The 19,051-nt window shown below is 37.3% G+C and overlaps 2 protein-coding genes across 4 annotated transcripts in view; one reads left to right on the forward strand and one right to left on the reverse strand.

The window, feature by feature from the left end:
* pdlim1 (PDZ and LIM domain 1 (elfin)) overlaps nucleotides 1–19,051 on the reverse strand; it is a 579,513-nt gene that overhangs the window by 82,833 nt on the left and 477,629 nt on the right. The gene's annotated exons all lie outside the window — the stretch shown is intronic.
* bcl11aa (BCL11 transcription factor A a) overlaps nucleotides 7–19,051 on the forward strand; it is an 85,817-nt gene continuing 66,772 nt past the window's right edge. The window contains exons 1-2 of one of the 3 annotated variants that reach the window (XM_087278532.1): nucleotides 7–303; nucleotides 14,417–14,752. In XM_087278532.1, coding sequence (XP_087134658.1) covers nucleotides 14,524–14,752 — 229 coding nt within the window. In that variant the 5' untranslated portion in view covers nucleotides 7–303; nucleotides 14,417–14,523. 3 annotated transcript variants of the gene reach the window in all.

Raw genomic sequence — 19,051 nt, forward strand, 5'->3', positions numbered from 1 at the left:
GGTTTTATTGGATTAGATTGCGCGCAGACCAGCTTTAGTCTAAATAACAATCAAACAACTGTTTATATTATTTAACAAAGAAAACTACACTCTCTAGTAAAGGAGGATTCAAGGTTACACGTACGTTTTATCCTCGTGTGTTCGAGTGGACTTATTTTTAAAAATAAAATCAGATTGTGATATATTATTGATTGGAAGTGTACAGTTCGACAAAGTGACAGTATTAAATATAATGAATTATTTATACAAATCGATTTTTGTGACTGACAACATGCCCCTCGCTCGTCACGTGACCAGCGTTCCGTAAGTAAACACTGAAATGTTTGTCCTATTTTAACCGATTTCGACATAAAGTTAGCAAATTCTAGAGGTTCAATTGGCTAGTAATGGTGCGTGAAAGCGTATAAATTAACATATAATCATGAGAGTTAAACACTACTGAACAAAAAGGCCTATTACTTTTATCATAAGACTTCTTCCTAGGAAGCATTTGTTTGTGTCATGTAATGTAGCCTAGCATTTCTGTGATATGTTCTTGATTATAGTAAGGCCTTCTGCCTTCTTGTGTGCCTAGAGTGGAATGATAGCTTTTAAACAGCTTGTAAATGACTTTGAATTTCCTTTTAGACCAATTAGCCTGAAAAAACTACCATCTGAAGTGCTCAGGCATCACTTTTGACCTTAACATTGTGTTTTAATTGGGTTACTGAGGTTTAAATAAGGCCTTCTTGGATGATTTAGTTTTTACTTCTACACTTTTACTAATTCTATTAAAAACTGATTAGGTGTACAATAGAAATTACAATAGAAATTGGGATTTGCAAATAGGCCTATACTATACCACTTATACCATGAAAAAACAATAAAACTAAAAACAGTCATGGTAAGCCATGTCATGATAAATCTTCTTTGTACAAATGTATAATGAATTATAAATAATAGGCCTATAATTTTGTGAATCAGTATAAATAATTCAGCAGGCAGCACTGTATCTCAGTGGTTAGCACTGTCACCTCACAGCAAGAAGGTCGCTGGTTCGAGTCCCAGCTGGGTCATTTGGCATTTCTTTGTGGAGTTTGCATGTTCTCCCTTGTTCCTGTGGGTTTCCTCCTGGTACTCAGGTTTCCCCCACAGTCCAAAGACATGCGGTACAGGTGAATTGAATAAACTAAATTGGCTGTAGTATATGTGTGTGAATGAGTCTGTATGGATGTTTCCCAGTTCTAGGTTGCAGCTGAAAGGGCATCTGCTGTGTAAAGCATATGCTGGATAAGTTGGCAGTTCATTCCGCTGTGGCGACCCCTGATGAATAAAGGGAATAGGCTGAAGGAAAATTAATAAATGAATAAACATTTAATGTAAAATTACACAGGTTTCATGTGTAAAGTTATATAAAATATATTACATATAATATATAAATATTAAAGACAAAAGTTTATGAGACAAATTAATATTTGTTGTTGGACAATCCATTTTATACTGTGAAATAAAAACAATATTATAAAATATTATATATTATCATACGTATGGTTAAAAATTGCAAATGTCACACTTTATTTTGATGGTCCGTTTGTTGAATTTAGTGACATTGCATTTACATGCCAACTAATTCTCATTAGATTATAAGTAGACTGTTGGGGTTAGGGTTGGTGAAAGTTGACATGTACTGGGAAAGTTTCTAATAGTCATTTAAATGTACTAATACCCAAATGGACCATCAAAATAAAGTATTACTATTTGTTTTATTGTTTATAAAATATACTCATTTTGATAACACATTAAGATCAACACTACACTTTTAATGCTAAAGTTTTAGTATTAATTAATGTAATAATTAAAATTAAGATGAGTAATACACTTGTGGGTGACCCAGTGGCGCAATAGGTAGTGCTGTCGCCTCACAGCAAAAAGGTCGCTGGGTCGCTGGTTCCAACCTCGGCTCAGTCGGCGTTTCTGTGTGGAGTTTGCATGTTCTCCCTGCGTTCGTGTGGGTTTCCTCTAGGTGCTCTGGTTTCCCCCACAGTCCAAAGACATGCTGCACAGGTGAATTGGGCAGGCTAAATTGTCCGGGGTGTGTGTGTGTGTGTGCGTGTGTGTAGATGTTTCCCAGAGATAAGATGGGCTGATTGCGGCTGGAAGGGCAAAACGAAAAAATGTGCTGGATAAGTTGGCAGTTCATTCCACTGTGGCGACCCTGGATTAATAAAGGGACTGAGCCGACAAGAAAATGAATGAAAGAATACACTTGTTAGAGTATTTATTAATTAACATTAATAAACACAGAGCTGTCATTAATAATGGTAGCTTAATTTGATTAAATAATGTTTATTATAAAATATTAATTTGTAATTATTAATTAAAATTAATCAACTGTTATTATTAGTTTGCTAGTTTAATTTAATGTTTACTATATGCTTTTCTTAAAATAAAGTATAGTGTAGTTAATAAATGTTGTTTATTTGATTTTGAATTTAAAATGTTACTTTTACAACTTTACAAGTTTATTTATTTTATTATTGTTGACTTTAATCCATATTTATTTTTTAGCCATATTTTAGTTTTTAAAATGTTTCTATTTCTATTTCTATATTTCTATTTTTATTTATCAGAATATTCTTATTTTTTATTGTATAAAGTTTTTAATTTTACATTTATGCATTTTAATAATTTTTTATTGAAAATAATAATAATAATCTACCTGACCCTGTTGCACTCCCTGTTCAAAAACCTCTACTAGGTAATACGATTATTTAGCTAATAATAGGCCTTAGGCTAATGATTAAAGAATATAATAGGCTGCATCCGCTCCATTTGACGAAGCGTAGTGGTTCTAGTTAGAAAAGAGCTGTGGCATATGTTGTGATTGAATCGATTAGACACAAACCAGGCCTTGGCAAGAACGTGTGTTCCGTGCGTAATTGCTTATTCACAGCACCATCTAGTGGATAAGTGCCAGTAGTGTCCTGATGACGTCAAGATCCACCAGCTCCTCGGATAAAACCAGCACAAGAATTGTTGCATGAGGTGTGTGGTGTAATAAAAAAGTATGTTAGAATGTATTGCATCTACATTCGTATTGACCTAAACGTTGGAATCAATCGCCTATTAACATCGCATAGAGTGCATTAAATGGATAATTAAAAAAAAAAAAAATTTCATCATAATTTACTCGACATTCAATTAGTTCTAAATTTGAATCTTTCTTTTATGAATCTAACAAAGATGAAGGAATGCGAGAAAAAGCAGCCATTGACATCCAATAAAAATAAAAAGTCAATGGCTGCTTTTATTTCCAACAATCTTTAGCTATCACCCTTTGGGTTCGTTCAACAAAGAAATTCAAACAGGTTCGGAACAAGTGAAGACTAGCCTAAAAAATGACAGAATTGTCTTTGTTTGGTGAACTATTCATTTAGTAATAGTAATGTACAAGTTATTAGAACTCAGTAACTTTAGTAAATTTAAATTTGTAACATTATCTTGCCTATAACAATTGATGATTGTGTCTCTGTGTGTATTAATTAATTGAGCTGCATTATAATACATGAGACTATGTTCGTGTGCATGCGCGCGCATTTAAATACATAAATAAAAACACCTGAAACAATCTTGTAGTTTAATTCATAGTAACATTTCTAATGACTGAAAGCCTCAGTGTATGAAATCTTCAAGATACCATCGACATCTTAAAGGATATCTTAAAAATCTTAAAACTTTATAGTCTATAAACATCGACTGAAGTGATCTATTTAAGCCGCACAGCTCCACGTTAACCAACTAGCTTGCTGTTTATCATCACTGACGATCTCAAATCGTGGATGATTTTGACGTTTTTAGACGCTCTTCCAATGTTGGTCAGTTTAGATCTACATCGATTTCCTTCTCCTATATTGGAGTCGAAAAATTATTTTGTCGTGTTACCTTACCGGTTTAAGAAACAGTCCGCATAAACAAACATTTCTTTAAGGTCTGAAATATTTAAAACTGTTTTTAAGTTTAAGTGATCGTCCTTATTTTCAAGAACAATTTAGTGAATTTTCACATGTAAGAACCATTTTTTGTTCCCCCACGAATATTTCGACGAATAGTTCTTAAAAGAACTTGTTTCTTCCTGCGAAGAGCTTGTTAAGAATCCAAAGAACATGTTGTGCTATATGGAATGGTTCCACTGAGGCCAATAAACATCCTTTTATTTTTAAGAGTGTGTATTAATTTTAAATGGTGTAGCAGTATTAAGAAAATATTCGAAGCATATAAAGTGAAAAACCTTTATGAAGTAGGTCTACTTAACCTTTAAAAAATGAAAAGCCTTTATGAACAACGACATTGATAGAAAAAAACAAAGATGTACATTTATACGTAAAAGCAAGACAATATTATATTATGAACAGTTTTGATTGCTTTATTAAAAACAACACAAACAACATTTCCATATTTTTTTCTATTGTAAATGTTCCTTCATGTATGCTTCTGTTTTCTTTTCATGTGGTATTTGTGAAAAGAAAATTAACAGATCAACGTGTTTCAGCAGTGTGTTTTATCCATCTTCTTAAGGCTTCCTTTAGAACCTGTTGGAAAGCAGTTTATAGTCAGACTTAAAGCGTAAGAGAGAAAGAGTGTGTTTAGTCGGGGTTCCCGCTGTAAAGGCCATTCGGTAAATTCTTCTGCGGTATCGTCAGCAGTGTGTTCTCTGATGTTTCTTCCCGTGTTTACAGACAAGCTCATTCGCTGCCAGAGTTTGTGTGGCAGTGAGTTGATTTCGCGTAGTCGCTGTCCATGGTTCTGAAGCAATTATAACAGCCACAACTCAGTCTGATTAAAATGAAAACATTTCAGCAAACTTGACAAATTACTGCTGGATGTAAGGACTGTACAAAAAATAATAATTTTTCCCACGAACTGTTAGATTGCGTGTGCTGTGCATTGTATTTCTGATTTACGATATTTCAAATCTCGTTCTTTGTATATCAAAGCTGTGCTGACTCCTGTATTTATTTTCAGTTGCTGACGTGGGAGTTGGGGAAAGACTGTTCATTTTTACACTGTCGAATCATGAGAAAATAGCAATTTAATGTAGTTGTAAAATCTATTTAAAACCAAAAAAGCTTTAAAGTTGGCTTCATCTTTAAAGTTAAATCTTTAAAAAAAAAAAAAAACATTTTCAGCAGAATTTAAGTTTAATGCAAATATAAAACGCATCAAATCAAGATACAGCTTTTATAGTTGGCTATCTATTTTGTGTAAAAAATATAACCAGTGTTTATTTTTCTTGTTTCGTAATTATAGGCTTCCTGATGACTATCACCCTTCTCAATGAAAAGCTAAAATAATTAGGCTACACAAAAAAGTTGTATAAACATTTATTTTATAGAAATACTACATCTTTTGTACAGCCTATAGCTTAAATAAACACACACACACACACACACACACACACACACACACACACACACACACACACACACACACACACACACACACACACACACACACACACACACACAAATCAATTACGCTCAATAATTAACCAAGATAATATGCAAAGAAACATTAAGAATATCCAAGAGAAAATAAAGCTATTTAAAATACGAAGGAAGTAACTTTCACTTTCTCAACGATGAAAACGGTTTTCTATTCTAAACCCAGACGTTTATTTCTCTTTAAAAAGTTGTATTTTTATTTGTTTGCTGAACGATTTAGTTTAATGATTTGTAATGTTATAAAACCAGATTCCTTCATTCATCTCTTTCAGTGGGCTACGGCGATTCCTTGTAACAGCATTCTGTGTCATTATAATTTCGCACACTAGAGGGAGCTTGGACCACGAAACATTTCTTTTGCTCCTTTCTTCTCCCAAACTCCGCGAGTCCACGAGTCTATCATCAGAAACCTTTTTAAAAGTTTCCAGAATTTACATTTATATTCATTTTATTGTTATAATTAACTTCTATATTTGATTATATGCTTGTCTCGCTTATTTTTTTGCAATTAGGCTATGCTACAAAGCAATTTAACCAAACAAATTAAACGTAAATGGTCTTTAATACTTGTTTTTCTTCAAAGCCATTTCTAAATAATTACGCAAAAGCTTAAGTTTATCATAAAAAATAGATATGGTTGCAATTTATCATTGGCCGGACTCAAACGTGATGAAAAGACTTTGAGAACCTGTGATTTGACGTATAGTTTACTTATAGGCCTCTGTGTACATTATCCCCACTGATAGTAGACATTTATGTGTATTCTCTAGGTTTATTTTCTGCTGTGTTATCACTTTAGCATCCTCTCGAAAGGAACATCAGGTTGCAAGAACATGCAAATGAACGAAAAGTTAAACGACAGGCACAATTGCATCCATTAATCAACATAATGTAGGCTAATAATAACAGTTACTACAGCATAAACAACACCACCTGGTTTACTTTACAATAACGTTTACGCAAAGTTAAGGATGTGTATTATGTTCGTATAAAACGTTTTTATAATGATATATCTCGCAGAGTCACCACATGTGTAGTCCGCTCTCTCAGGTAATCTGATTTCCTCAGTCTCTCCTCTTATTCTCCTCTTTAACTCGCTCACATGCCGTTGCTTTTGTGAAAGAAGCAGTACTCACGTTTATAATTTCGCCCACAGAGTCGTAATCCCTTTGATTATATCTAATACCTGCCAAAACCCAGATGGCATGCCCACCCATCGCTCAGTGTGATAATGCCACATTGTGAAATCTAGCCATTAATATTAATTTTCAGTCTGCGAATGTGTCTGAACTGCCGAAGCTTAAAATTCCTTAAAGCAGGCAAAGCTTGACTTACCAGGGATTTTTAAGAGCATTCCCATTTCGCCTTTCTCCGTCCTTTGAGGTAAAACTTGTATTTTGTGGTATGTGTAGATTTAAGGCGGTCAAAGTATCTCTCAGTCGACACGACGAGGCCTACATATAATACTGCCAGGTTGGTTTATATGTCAAATTATGGCTTTGCGATATTTTGGACAAAGTGAAGAAATGTTTGCACTGGCATCCTCTATGAGGTTTTTTTTGTTCTTTCTATTGGAGGTTTTGTGTTCGAATGAAGCATGTTTTGCAAACTGGTCTTAGATAAAATAATTTCGTTAATAATGCTCAATTTTCCTATAGTGACATTTTACATGGTTAATTACTCAAAAGCTATTCGCAGAGCCTGTCCCAGAGGAACGCGTAAGAGGATAATATCACGATTACAACCGTAGCTGAGAGATACATGCCATTTTAATTTAACTACGAACAAGGCAAGGAAGCCGAATAATTTCATGCAGGAGGGCCAGTGCACGCCTTCATTCAAAACTATCCATAAATATCTTTGTGAACCAGTATTTACATCATAATATACATATATGGAAAACAAAACGGGGCATATACATATCTAGCATTTTTGGTTTATTTATTTATTTTTTTTAATTTCTGTCTGCCATGGCTCTGGGTTTGGATTAAACCAGTAGAACGTATCTCACATATTCGCACTGTAGGTTTAAAAAAAACTTTATTGTATGAAATTTGTTTTTATTAAAAGACACACGTAATGACAAATGCATATATTAAAAATAGCAAAGGGAATCTAAATAAATAATCGAGTATAGGCTATATAAAATTAGTTTTTACTGTTTTGCAGAGTAGTTTTTTAGCACTAATTAACACAATTAGTCGTGTTTACAAAACATTTTGTTGATCCATAAAATGCTCAATGATGGGTGACGATGAAGGCATTAATCAAAAAGTTTAACATATTTGGTAAAAATAATGAAAATAACAAAATCCTAAAAGTATAAAAGAACATTGCTTTAAATATGTCACGTTTAAAATTGGAATACACGTGGAAAACTAAAAAATAATAAAGAAAATTATAACCAAAATTACTCACAATGAGAATTTGCAAATTCATTAAAGTTGATAATATAGAAAAATAAATGAAAACACTGGCCCACACACACACACTAACTGCACGCGACGGGTGCTAGTAAATGCTAAAAGCCTCTCTTTGAACGTGACATCAGCGCTGGACAACAGTTGCAGGAAAACAGATCTGCTGATGAATTGCCAGAGCTAGTGGGAAAATGAGAGGAGTGAAGCATGAACAGGGCGTAGGGCGTTGATTTATCGCATAAGCCCTCGGTCATTTCCATATATTAAAATGTGCCCAAGGGGCCAGTCAGTCAATTTCCTTGAGCCACTACCCGTGGAAGGCAGACACATGACCAAAAGACATTTAACTGTCTTGCTTTTCACCTGACCCATGTACCAATATTAATCCCCTCACCCCCGGTATAATATCCAATAGTGAAAACCTACTAACATTTTTATTATGTAGGTTTGGTAATCTGGTTTTTGTGTCATCCACAGGGCCTGACGCACTGAACTAAAACGTTATTTTAAGCATGAATCTGTCATCGCACTTTCCACTCACTCTCATTTCCAATCGCTCCCTCTGTCATTCTCTCACACAAAAGCACTTTTTCTGTACGAGCGAGCGCGCCTGACCGTGCATTGGAGAGATGGATATTGCAATGCATTTAACGTCTGGCTGATTTATGATGGGATCAGTCGCATTGTCATTTACATATTGAGATTCTGTTTGTACGCGGCGTTTTGTTGCTGCCTGATAGCTTCCATTCCTGAAGGAGGTGTAAACGCTCCATTTGGTCTGATCAATGTTCGCCTAGGAGCAAGAGAGAGTTTCATGAAAGTAAAAAAAAATGTGGAAAAAAGGCGGTCCATCAGCCAATGGCCTGAGTGGGCAGGTGCCATGGTTAGTGCTGCTGAAATGCGTAAACGTCCCCAAATTTGTCCAGCTCCTAAAGCAGAAGATATTTGCGCACGTTGCGCCCTAACCTCGGTAATATTTGCTGTTTACTCGTGGGGAATAATGCTTTCGGATTTAAAAGGGTTTCAAATGTTTAATTAAACATTCAGACTACAGCAAACCCGAAGGGTTATTTCGAACTATAACTTTTAGGTTATTTCGGCAAACTTGTATTTTAGGTAGCCTACACGGTGATGTATCGAACAAAGTTTAACAATGAAGTCTTTCTGTGGGATACATAACACAGAAAGCACAATCTCTGTCAAGAATTCCTTAAACAAATTCGTGGACAATAAAAAGTAAAAAGTCCCACTTTAAAGCCCAGAAGTGTTTACTGACTGAGAATTTTCTTTAGTTACTTTTTATCATCCAGAAACCGCCTGTGCTTGTGTTTTAAAGAAACCAGTTCAATTAGCATATCTAAACTTAACATAAGAACTGTTTCTTGTTTTATATTGAATATTGTTCTTTTCTTAAAGCAACACATTATTTCTGAAACGGCATTCATGCGCGGAACTCTTAAAAGTGCTAAATGTATCTAGCTCCTTTTGTGCACGCTGAAAATAGTGCGCTGCGTCGAAATGATATCAAAGGCTGGAAATACAAAATTCAGATCGATACGGTGCTTTTAATCATATGCACTTGTTGAGAACAATGACCTGAAAAGCATCGGCACAGTCAGTGTGGTACAGTCGAGCGGATCCATTGGTATTTCCAGATAGATCTCGCGCAAAGTTGACCTTTTTACCCAGCACAAACCTGACTCAACTTTCGCGTTAAGATCTGACACCTCGCGTCGGAAAAAAAACACACGCGCACCAACACAGCGATCAGTCTTGGTCCAAAAACAAAGATGTCAGCGTATAAGCCTGCAAAGCAGTTTCACTCACTCGCTCGCGGGTCACGTATTATCTCCAGCATTCGGCTTCAACTCCGATCGGTTCCCTATTGAATTGTGCCTTTTCCCCGCAGACTGTCACTTGTTCACGCAGCCTCTGCTTTCTCTGGAGTAGTCGCTATAGTCTAGTTGTACTTCTACTAGTTCGCAGGGGTGTCTCTCTCTTCCTCCCACCTCATGCATTGAACTAGCTTGTCATCGCGTTCGGTTATACGCTTCATGTCTCTTTAATTTCGAATGCATCAGCGCTGTTTACAGCATCTTTATATTTCTAAATCCACGCGGCGGTTTACTGACACCCCCTCCTCCCCCCAGTCGCCATTCTCTATAATCTGAACACATCTGAAAGTTATTACCCCGTCCCCTTTCTTTCTAGTGGGCTGCTCCCACAATCTATTCGTCAGTGTGTTGTTATATTTTTACAATTACACTCTTGTAGTATTTAAGTCCCACCTACATCGCGCGCAGAGCGCACGAGCAAGTATCCCATCCCGCTTTATGTGATGTGCCTTAAGTTTCTCTGAGCTGGAGGAATGTGGCAGCGCACGCGGCGGTTGAACCCTGCACATGCCCCGGCTCGGAACCTGTCTGTCCTGTTCATGCAACCCGATCGTGTCTCGCTGAAAAGCAGCTACCTTGCGCGCTACCTTTGACTGTTTGACCAGGAGTTGAGTCAGTGTGTTTGAAACACCATCAGTGTCCACTACGAAACCTTAAATGCGAGGCTCCTCTCTCACTGTCTTTGTATATATAGCACGTCCGGCCCCCTTGAATCTCCTGTCCATTGGCTTTTCGTGCTCTGTTTTCCTGCGTCCACCCCCAGAGCGCGAGCGCGCGCGGACGCACACGCACACACACACACACACACTCCGCAGCGCACATTGCTTTCATTAAACATATCTCCCCCTCTCTCTCTCCTTGTGTGTGTGCTTGTCTCTCGCTCCCTCTTTCTCGCCTCTTGTCCGGCCCCCTGATCTTTCTGTCCATTGGCTTCTTCGGGTCTATTTTTCATGTCCAGCCCCTAATGAGTGTCCATTGGTTTTGTTATTTCCACTCCCTCCTCCTACTCCACGGCTTTGCCCTGCCCATGTTCTGTATGTCTGTGTCCATCCATCTCCTGACGTTCAAGTTCGCAGGGACGTCACGTCCGCACTTGAACTTGCAGCTCAGGGGGGCTTTTGCCATTTTTTCATCTCTCTCTCTCTCTTTTCAAAAAAGCCATGACGGCTATCCCACAATCCATCTTCCCTGCGCCATCTTTGTATTATTTCTAATTTATTTTGGATGTCAAAGGCATTGATGAAGATATTTTCTCTGGAGTCTCCCTTCTAACCCGGCTCTCCCGATGTGAACCGAGCTGAAAGCCACCACCAACCACCATGTCTCGCCGCAAGCAAGGCAAACCCCAGCACTTAAGCAAACGGGATTTTTCGCGTAAGTAAAGACAAATATATGTTGTGCCCGTTGCCTTTACCTGTTTTTTGGCTGCGTTGTGTAGCGTTGAGTTGCTGGAGAGGAGCGTAATTCTCAGGGAAGACACACTGGACATTGGACAGCGCAGCGCCGATCAAGTGGACTTTAGCGAAGAGAGCGTTCCCATCTCTTGAATGCCTTTACGCGCACCGAATCGCCAAAAAAGTTTGTCTTCCATCGCTGTACTTGGAGAAGTTCGTGCCGACTCTGTGTTTAGGCGCATATGTCTTGGCTCTCGTGCCCCAGTCGCTTTGACCACTTAAGAGCAAACGCTCACATATACCGGACCGTGGTGGGTATATGCACGCGTGCTTTCGCTTGCTTATTTACTCTCACATCTCGTGGAGTGTCCCGCAACGCTGTCTGTCTGTGATTCTGGGCAGGATTTCCCCCCTCTCGCACTATTTTTGGAAGATTTTCAAAGAGTGGAAGCGAATTTTGATTGGGAAAAATCTCGTGTCCGACTGTTTACAAGCGCCGCGTGCGCTTACTACCCACTGCCAGCAAATAGAGCACGATAGTCGTCTGCCTGAGACTAACAGCGCAGAGTAAGACATCTGCATATAGCCTAATATCGTTTCGAGTTTTACACATTAACGCTTTTCTAACGTTTGAAGCAAAACGCGGTTGTGCAGTACTTGTGGGCTTTCGCTGAAAAGCAGTAGAAGAGTATTTTACGTTACGCTCTTTGCCGTTTCGAGTACATTTGCAAGGAGAGAAATACGATTTCTATTTAGGCCTGATTTTCGTCTTAAATGTCGTTGACAAAGGTAAGACGAAACCTAAATATAATGCAACTATTTGGATACAAATGTATCGAGAAAACCAGGCTTTTTATGCATATATTCGTAACACACTAACCTACTGTTATTCCAGAGATCATGTTAGTTAACACACTAAACGTGCTTTGAAGGACTGTGACAAGTTGCATTTTTCTAAATAAAGTATGCTTTAGATTATATGAACCTGAAATGTTGTCAGGAGCTCGACGACACAACCATTTAGCTTCTATCTTTTTGATGTTTTAGTTTTGATGTCTGAAACGTAAATCTTCAAAAGCATTAGTCCGCGTTTTAATAGATAAACGTGTTTGACACAAATCCTGAGTTGTTGTAACATTGTAAAGTATCGTGTAACATTATTGGGTTTCCACACACAGGCTGTGGATCTCAGCGCGGGTTACTCTGCGCTTTCGCTGCTGCACGTGTCCGAAATCCACCGCTAGGGGGCACACGACGATCATAAACTAGACTCGAACCCGATCAGTTTCAGCACTATCTATATTTGACCATATGTTTGCAAGAGCGAAACGTATTGTATATGAACTTGTAACAGTTTTTTTTTACCCCGTCCTGAACTGGCATGAATTATAGGATTTTTAAAAAAATGTCTTGTATATTTTGTAATGGATCTAGAAAACTAACATATGACTTTCAGGTAATGCAAACAGAGCCAGTATCGATCTTGATAAACTTTGCCATCCAATTTATAATTACACAGAAGACGGTTATTTTTAAAGCAAAGAAACAACAAGCGAGCCTACAAACTTTTTAATGAATTTATTCAAAACCCCTTTGAATTTCATACACAGAGAAGCTAATACTAAATCTTTTTTTTGTAATAAGATGCTTTTGAATTTTAGACAAATTAATTGTTTTTAAGTCTTTAAATATTTTTTAGTTTAAGAACTGATTTAATTTGAAATGCATATGCAGGTAATGTAATTTAAAACTATTGTGAAAACTCAGTTTAATACAGTTTTCCACACTTTCCACAAATTTTGAGTTGGTTTAATTTGTTTTAAAATGGTTGAATATTCCTTCAAAACACATTCATGGAATCCTAGTTTATTTATGCAAGGTCAATCGTAGTCTGTGAAGTATATATAATAATATTTAAAAATATGCATATGCACGGAAATCTTTAAATGCCATTACCGATAGTAGAATAACGCATAACTTTAAATGTTGTATTAAGCTATTGTATTAATGTTACATTTTATTGAAGCTGAAATATCTATTAAGCAACTATATGTACTCGCTGGGTGTTATTAAATTATGACTCAAGTTTTTGCAAATATGTCGATTATCTCTGTTTTTATCACAAAATCACACATTACTGGACGTTCTACATCTGTTATCATTACGAATTTAATACGAATCAATATCAATCTGTGTATCTTGGAACCAGATACAAAAACGTTTAACTTCACTTTAAATTGCTCCTATTAGAAATGCAAGCAATTACGCACAATAATACAATGTAAAAACGGAAAGCATTCGTTCATATTTAAGGGTAATGGATCACGTTTCGTCTTTGTTATTTCATGTGCAAACGTGTCGAATATTTTACTCATAACCACGTCTGGGAGATACTTCACATCTGCCCCTCAGTATCTGCCCCAGACTGGGCTGAGGTAAATTTAACCGCCCTGTTCGTGATCCCAACACCTTTTTTATTATTATCAAAATCTGTACCAATCATCACCCACTAAAATTAAAATCTATTTTTTGATTCTCAGTGGTTTTAGGTTCATTAAAGCATGAAATTGGCAGCTTATAAAGAAGGTCAAGATTCTTAACCATTAGCAAGCTAGTGTAACCTCCGCGCGAAAGATTTCGCTAAACAGCCGTTATAAATACCTGTGTGTGTGTGTGTCTGTGTGTGGACTGTATAGCTAACTTTATTGAGAATGGAAAAAAGTATCAGTACTTTTACTCCAAGTGTGAAGCATGTATTGATGCTGCTGTGACTGTTTTGGTTTTGCTGGATATCTACACGTGTTGTACATGCAGTCATAATCCAGATGTGTGTGTGTGTGTGTGTGTGTGGTTGAGTGAAACAGTCAGTCTGAGATGTAGTTTTAAAAACCAAAACAGATATAACTTATGTTCATTTTAGTGTTATATTATCATGAATCAAGATGTCATGAACTTTTAAGGATTCATATTTTTATGATTGTGAAGTTTTGTTTTTACAAAATGTTTATTTTGTAAATTATTTTATGCTTAAATTATTATTATTATTATTTTTTTACAATTTCTGAGGTAATCACCTTTATGATTCTGAAATTAAAAACTGAAGTTTGATTTGTAAAATTTTTTTTGTGCTCCCTCATCTTGTCTGCGTTCATTACTACACCCAGTCTCTAATATTCTCTCTGCTTTTCATTCCCTCTGTGTCGCATATGGATTCTTCCTGCGTGCAGCCGAGCCCCTGTCAGCCGTGGTCTCGGAGGAGAGGCAGGAACAGCGCGGGCTGGTACAGGTAGCTCCAGAGGGAGACCAGGACCTGCTCACCTGTGGCCAGTGTCAGATGAACTTCCCTTTGGGAGACATCCTTATTTTCATTGAGCACAAAAGGAAGCAGTGCAATGGCACTTTGTGCATGGACAAAGCAGTGGATAAGCCCCCCTCGCCCTCGCACGGTGAGCTGAGGAGAGCCTCCAACCCGGTGGAAGTGGGCGTCCAGGTCACGCCGGAGGACGATGACTGCTTATCGACGTCTTCTCGAGGAATCTGTCCCAAACAGGAAAACATTACAGGTAACCTCATCCAACGTGATTTCTCTTTCATATTATAGCCTGTGTGTATCTGTTTGTGGTGAAGCAGAGTTGTTGTGTGGGCCACATATCGTAGACACATGTCCTTTCTCCATGGGGCGTCTTGGAGACGTATGAAGAGTGCTGAATATTTAAGAGCTGTGGCATAGGAAGGGGAAGGGGGTTTATTCTGTCAAACCTCAGAGTGAGAAGCCATAACGAAGACCAAAAGAGGAACGGCATGACTTCATAGAGCAACAAACATTTGAAATCTGATTTATTATCTCAAGATCAGCGCTGCTTGGAAGCAAGAATCTCCTTGAGTTGGGATTTGGATAATTAAGCTCAGATTCGAACCGTAGATCACACATTGCCACCACTGGCTGTACGCTTCGGTTTAGCACATTTGCACTTCTCAGTCCTTTTTCTCTGGTAACTTGTCGTTCGCTTGCCACATTTATCAAATGAGGCCTAAAGTGGTAGACTTTGCCTTAAAAGTTGCAGCGCAAAGGGTGTGTTCTTTACGACACAGCAGGCTGCTCGTCTCTACGGGGTGAAAAATAGAAGGATTGAGAGGGGGGAAATTTTGGCACTGGAGGGGCGGTTCGAGGAGTCCTTGCTGTGACAAGAGAGGCCATCCTCCTCGGTGTGTGTCCACAGGCTCATGGGAAATGCCTTTCTGAGCTGCACAGCCTCTCTCATGTGGTCTCGACAGATGTATCTTGATTTCGTTGTGGGTTCTTGCACAGCCACATCTTATCCGTACAAATGCACGCCTGCACATTTTCACTTTCTGTCGAAAAAAGCAAAGGAAATGGAAGGCCGTTTGGTTATTTTGGTTTGTCAGGGAACAATAATACGACGCTAATTATTTGTTTTAGTTTTGTGGATGTGCGTTTTAATTAGCGGTTGACTTTCTGCACTATATAAAACAGGGAAAATACAGTCATAAAAGAAGGAAGTCCCTTATTTTCAACTTAAAATAAAGAAAACAGGATTTGGTTGTAGCATAAGTCTAATCTCCCTTAAGCTGAGCGTTAAGTGAATTGAACTGCTTTAAGTTGTCACTGTGCTATTATGCGTCCATGAGTGTGTCTTGGGCTGGTGAGGCGATTTAGAGTGGCTGTTTTTTTTTTTAAGTGCAGAAAATGTGAGAGTGAGTCTTTCCAGTCTGTTTTTCTGGCCTGGCTTTACGTTTGGCCATTCTCTAGTCTGCCTCAAAGATCAGGTTCCAGGAAGCGTCTGGGTCCGGTTAGCCCCATCAACAGTCATTTGGACTTGACCCTTTGCTCCAGGCTAATTATCGCCGGCTCAGTTCAAGTATCAAGTTGTTTTCCAACAGTTCCCTCTCACATATTTCGAATCCTCCTAGTCTGTGTTCATGTATTAAACGTACAGTGGAACTAAATTTGATCAGATATGGAGGCTGAACGGGGTCATTTGCGTCTGCTTGCCCTCTTTGTTTTAAGCATGTTGATGCAGTTTCAGCACAAATTATACAACCTTTGTGCGAGCCGGCTATCGCGCACGTCTCTTGTTTCTGTCAGCCGCTAAACTGGGTTATTAAACTCATTTACATCATAATGTATCAGGGTTCAGCTGATAGCGTTGGGTCACTGGTATTATGTGTGCTTGTTATTATTATTTTTTAAAAACAATTTTGTGGGTAGGACCATAACAGCTTCTCAGCATGTTACTGAATCTGCTGCCGTGTCAGGTCAGACAGGGAAGAGATATTAATTAGCCATATTATAGACGATTTCAGACATAACATATTCAAGGTTAGTTATGACTGCAGCTTACCATGAATATGTAAACTAGAACACTTTGAGAGTGCGTGAGTGTGTTTGTACCTGGGTTAGAGGTGGACTTGAATGTGACAAAACTGCATTTGAAAGAGTGAGGGAAAGGTGGCAGTTCAACACTTTTAAGAAAAAGCTGGCAAACTTTTTAAAAGTTTGTTCTACCTGTTTTTTATTAATTTAATTTCTTTTTGAATGGAAAATGTTTCAAATTCAGTTTATATGTGTTATATGTGTTATTTTTTACACAGCATTTTATTATACATTTTAAGATATCATTTACATTAAAAAGTTTGGGGTCAGTAGGACTTTTAAATGTTTGAAAATAAGCTTCTCCTGCTCAGCAAGGCTTCATCTATTTAGTCAAAAATACAATAGAAAATGTAAAATTGTGAAATGTTATTGCACTATAAAATAACTGTTTAAAAGTAGTTTATAATTTAGTTTATTATTTTATTGCAGTGATTTTAATGATTAATTGTTATCTTCAGCTTTACTCCAGTCTTGAGTCACTTGAGCCTTCAGAAATCACTCTAATATTAATTATTATTGTTGTTATTATTGTTATTATTATTATTATTATTATTATTATTATTATTATTATTATTATTATTATTAATGGTAATAGTAATAGAAGCAATAATGATTGGAGTAAAAGTTTCATTTGAAACTAGTAATAAATAAAAAAATAAAAAAATAATTAAATAAGAAAAATGATAAATAAATAAATAAATAAATAAATAAATAAATATTTAATAAATAAGTTTTGAACTTTATTTTTTTACATTTAATAAAAGTCACCTTGATTAATAGAATAATTTCATTTTAATGATTAAATAAAATTTATTATTATTATTATTATTATTATTATTATTATTATTATTATTATTATTATTATTAATGATAATAATAAAAATAATAATAATAATAAAAACTGACCCCAATCTTTTGACCGGTAGTGTATATTAATTAATTAATTGATTTTATTTGAATTTTAAATGTTTTAGAAGGCATTATTAGGCTGCAGTTCAGAAAACCAAATAAGGAAATTGGTATGTGTGATGTAACTCCATTTCCATATAGAGCAGCTCACTGTGAGGAAAAACAGTACCTGCCAGAGAGGAATGGACTTGCTGTGTGAGCACAGAAAGTGGCAACACACACACACACACACACACACACACACACACACACACACACACACACGCACACATGCACACACTGTGTGTATTACCTCAAATAGCTCAATGTGTCCTGGTGTGGGGCTCTGCTTGGAAGGACTGAGACCCTCTCCTCCATCAATTTGTTATTTGATGCAGATATAATTAATTCATTTTATTTTTAATCCCCCAAATGAGACTTTTTTTTGAAAAGGGCCTAAATTAGACCGGTTGCCACAAAACTATCTTTATTAAAAGTATCTGTGTCATGTCGTTTGCTTCTCAATGCGAGATGATGAAATGTAAAAAATATGCAGAGTAACATCCTATGATCTTCTGTTTCTCAACACGTCGTCCAAAAACACGTAGATGGAACAGATTGAATTCGCTTTGGCTCGTGATATGTGGCCATTTGGAGCTCTGAACTTTTTTTTCTTTCATCAAACGCTTTTCAGCACTCTTTCTTTCGCTATGGCAGCCCTTCAGAAATTATGACTGCTCTCCAATAAATCGGCAGATTAGATCGGACTAACACTGCCACCATGCAGAACGGACCTCAATACAGATAATTGTTTTTTAAATGGCCTTTGCTGGGTGGGTTTTTAATGCCTCTAACTCTCCCGCTCGCTTGCTCGCCCATTTTGTCACTCTCTCCCTCTCTGCTATGCATATGGCTGTAGCAGTCAATGTAAATCAGGGGCATCCAATTAATATTGAATCAATTACACTGTGTGCGATTGTCTGGCATGTGAGCCGCCTGCAATTTTCTGTGCCAAAATGTGACCCAAATGAGTGGCTTAACAAAGACCCCAGCAATTTAAGCCTTTTTTTTTCCTTATTGTTTTTTTTCCCCCTTCCTCATTTTTTTTAAAATTCACATATTATCTGGAGCTTGACGATCTGTCATGATCATAATTATCATCAAAGCGCCTTTCTGGAGTTCAGCTGCGAGTGTGACACTGATCGTTTTTTAAGAGGACTTGTGAGGAGCAGCGTTCACTAACGTTCGGTCATCAGTGAGAGCCGAGGCTTGTTGTTTTTATTTTAGCATGTGTGTGTGTGTGCGTGTGTGTGTGTGTGCATTTCTGACTGATGTAATAGAAGCATGCATACTGAGGTTTGCTGCATGTATACTGAAGCAGCTATAGCAGGTGTGTGTGTGTGTCTACTGTCACGACTTAATATGGGGTGACACCCAAACCTTGCATGTCCTTTTTTTTAACACTCAGGAAAATGAATTATCACGAAGCGACAAAGAGACATTTCTTACCCGAGCGGCGATGGCGCCCTGGAAGCAGCTCTTTATGAATATGTATTCGGATTGGACGAGAAGAGGGGGG

The sequence above is a fragment of the Danio rerio genome, chromosome 13 (assembly GCF_052040795.2).
Source record: "Danio rerio strain M-AB ecotype USA chromosome 13, GRCz13ab, whole genome shotgun sequence".
NCBI classification, from domain to species: domain Eukaryota; kingdom Metazoa; phylum Chordata; class Actinopteri; order Cypriniformes; family Danionidae; genus Danio; species Danio rerio.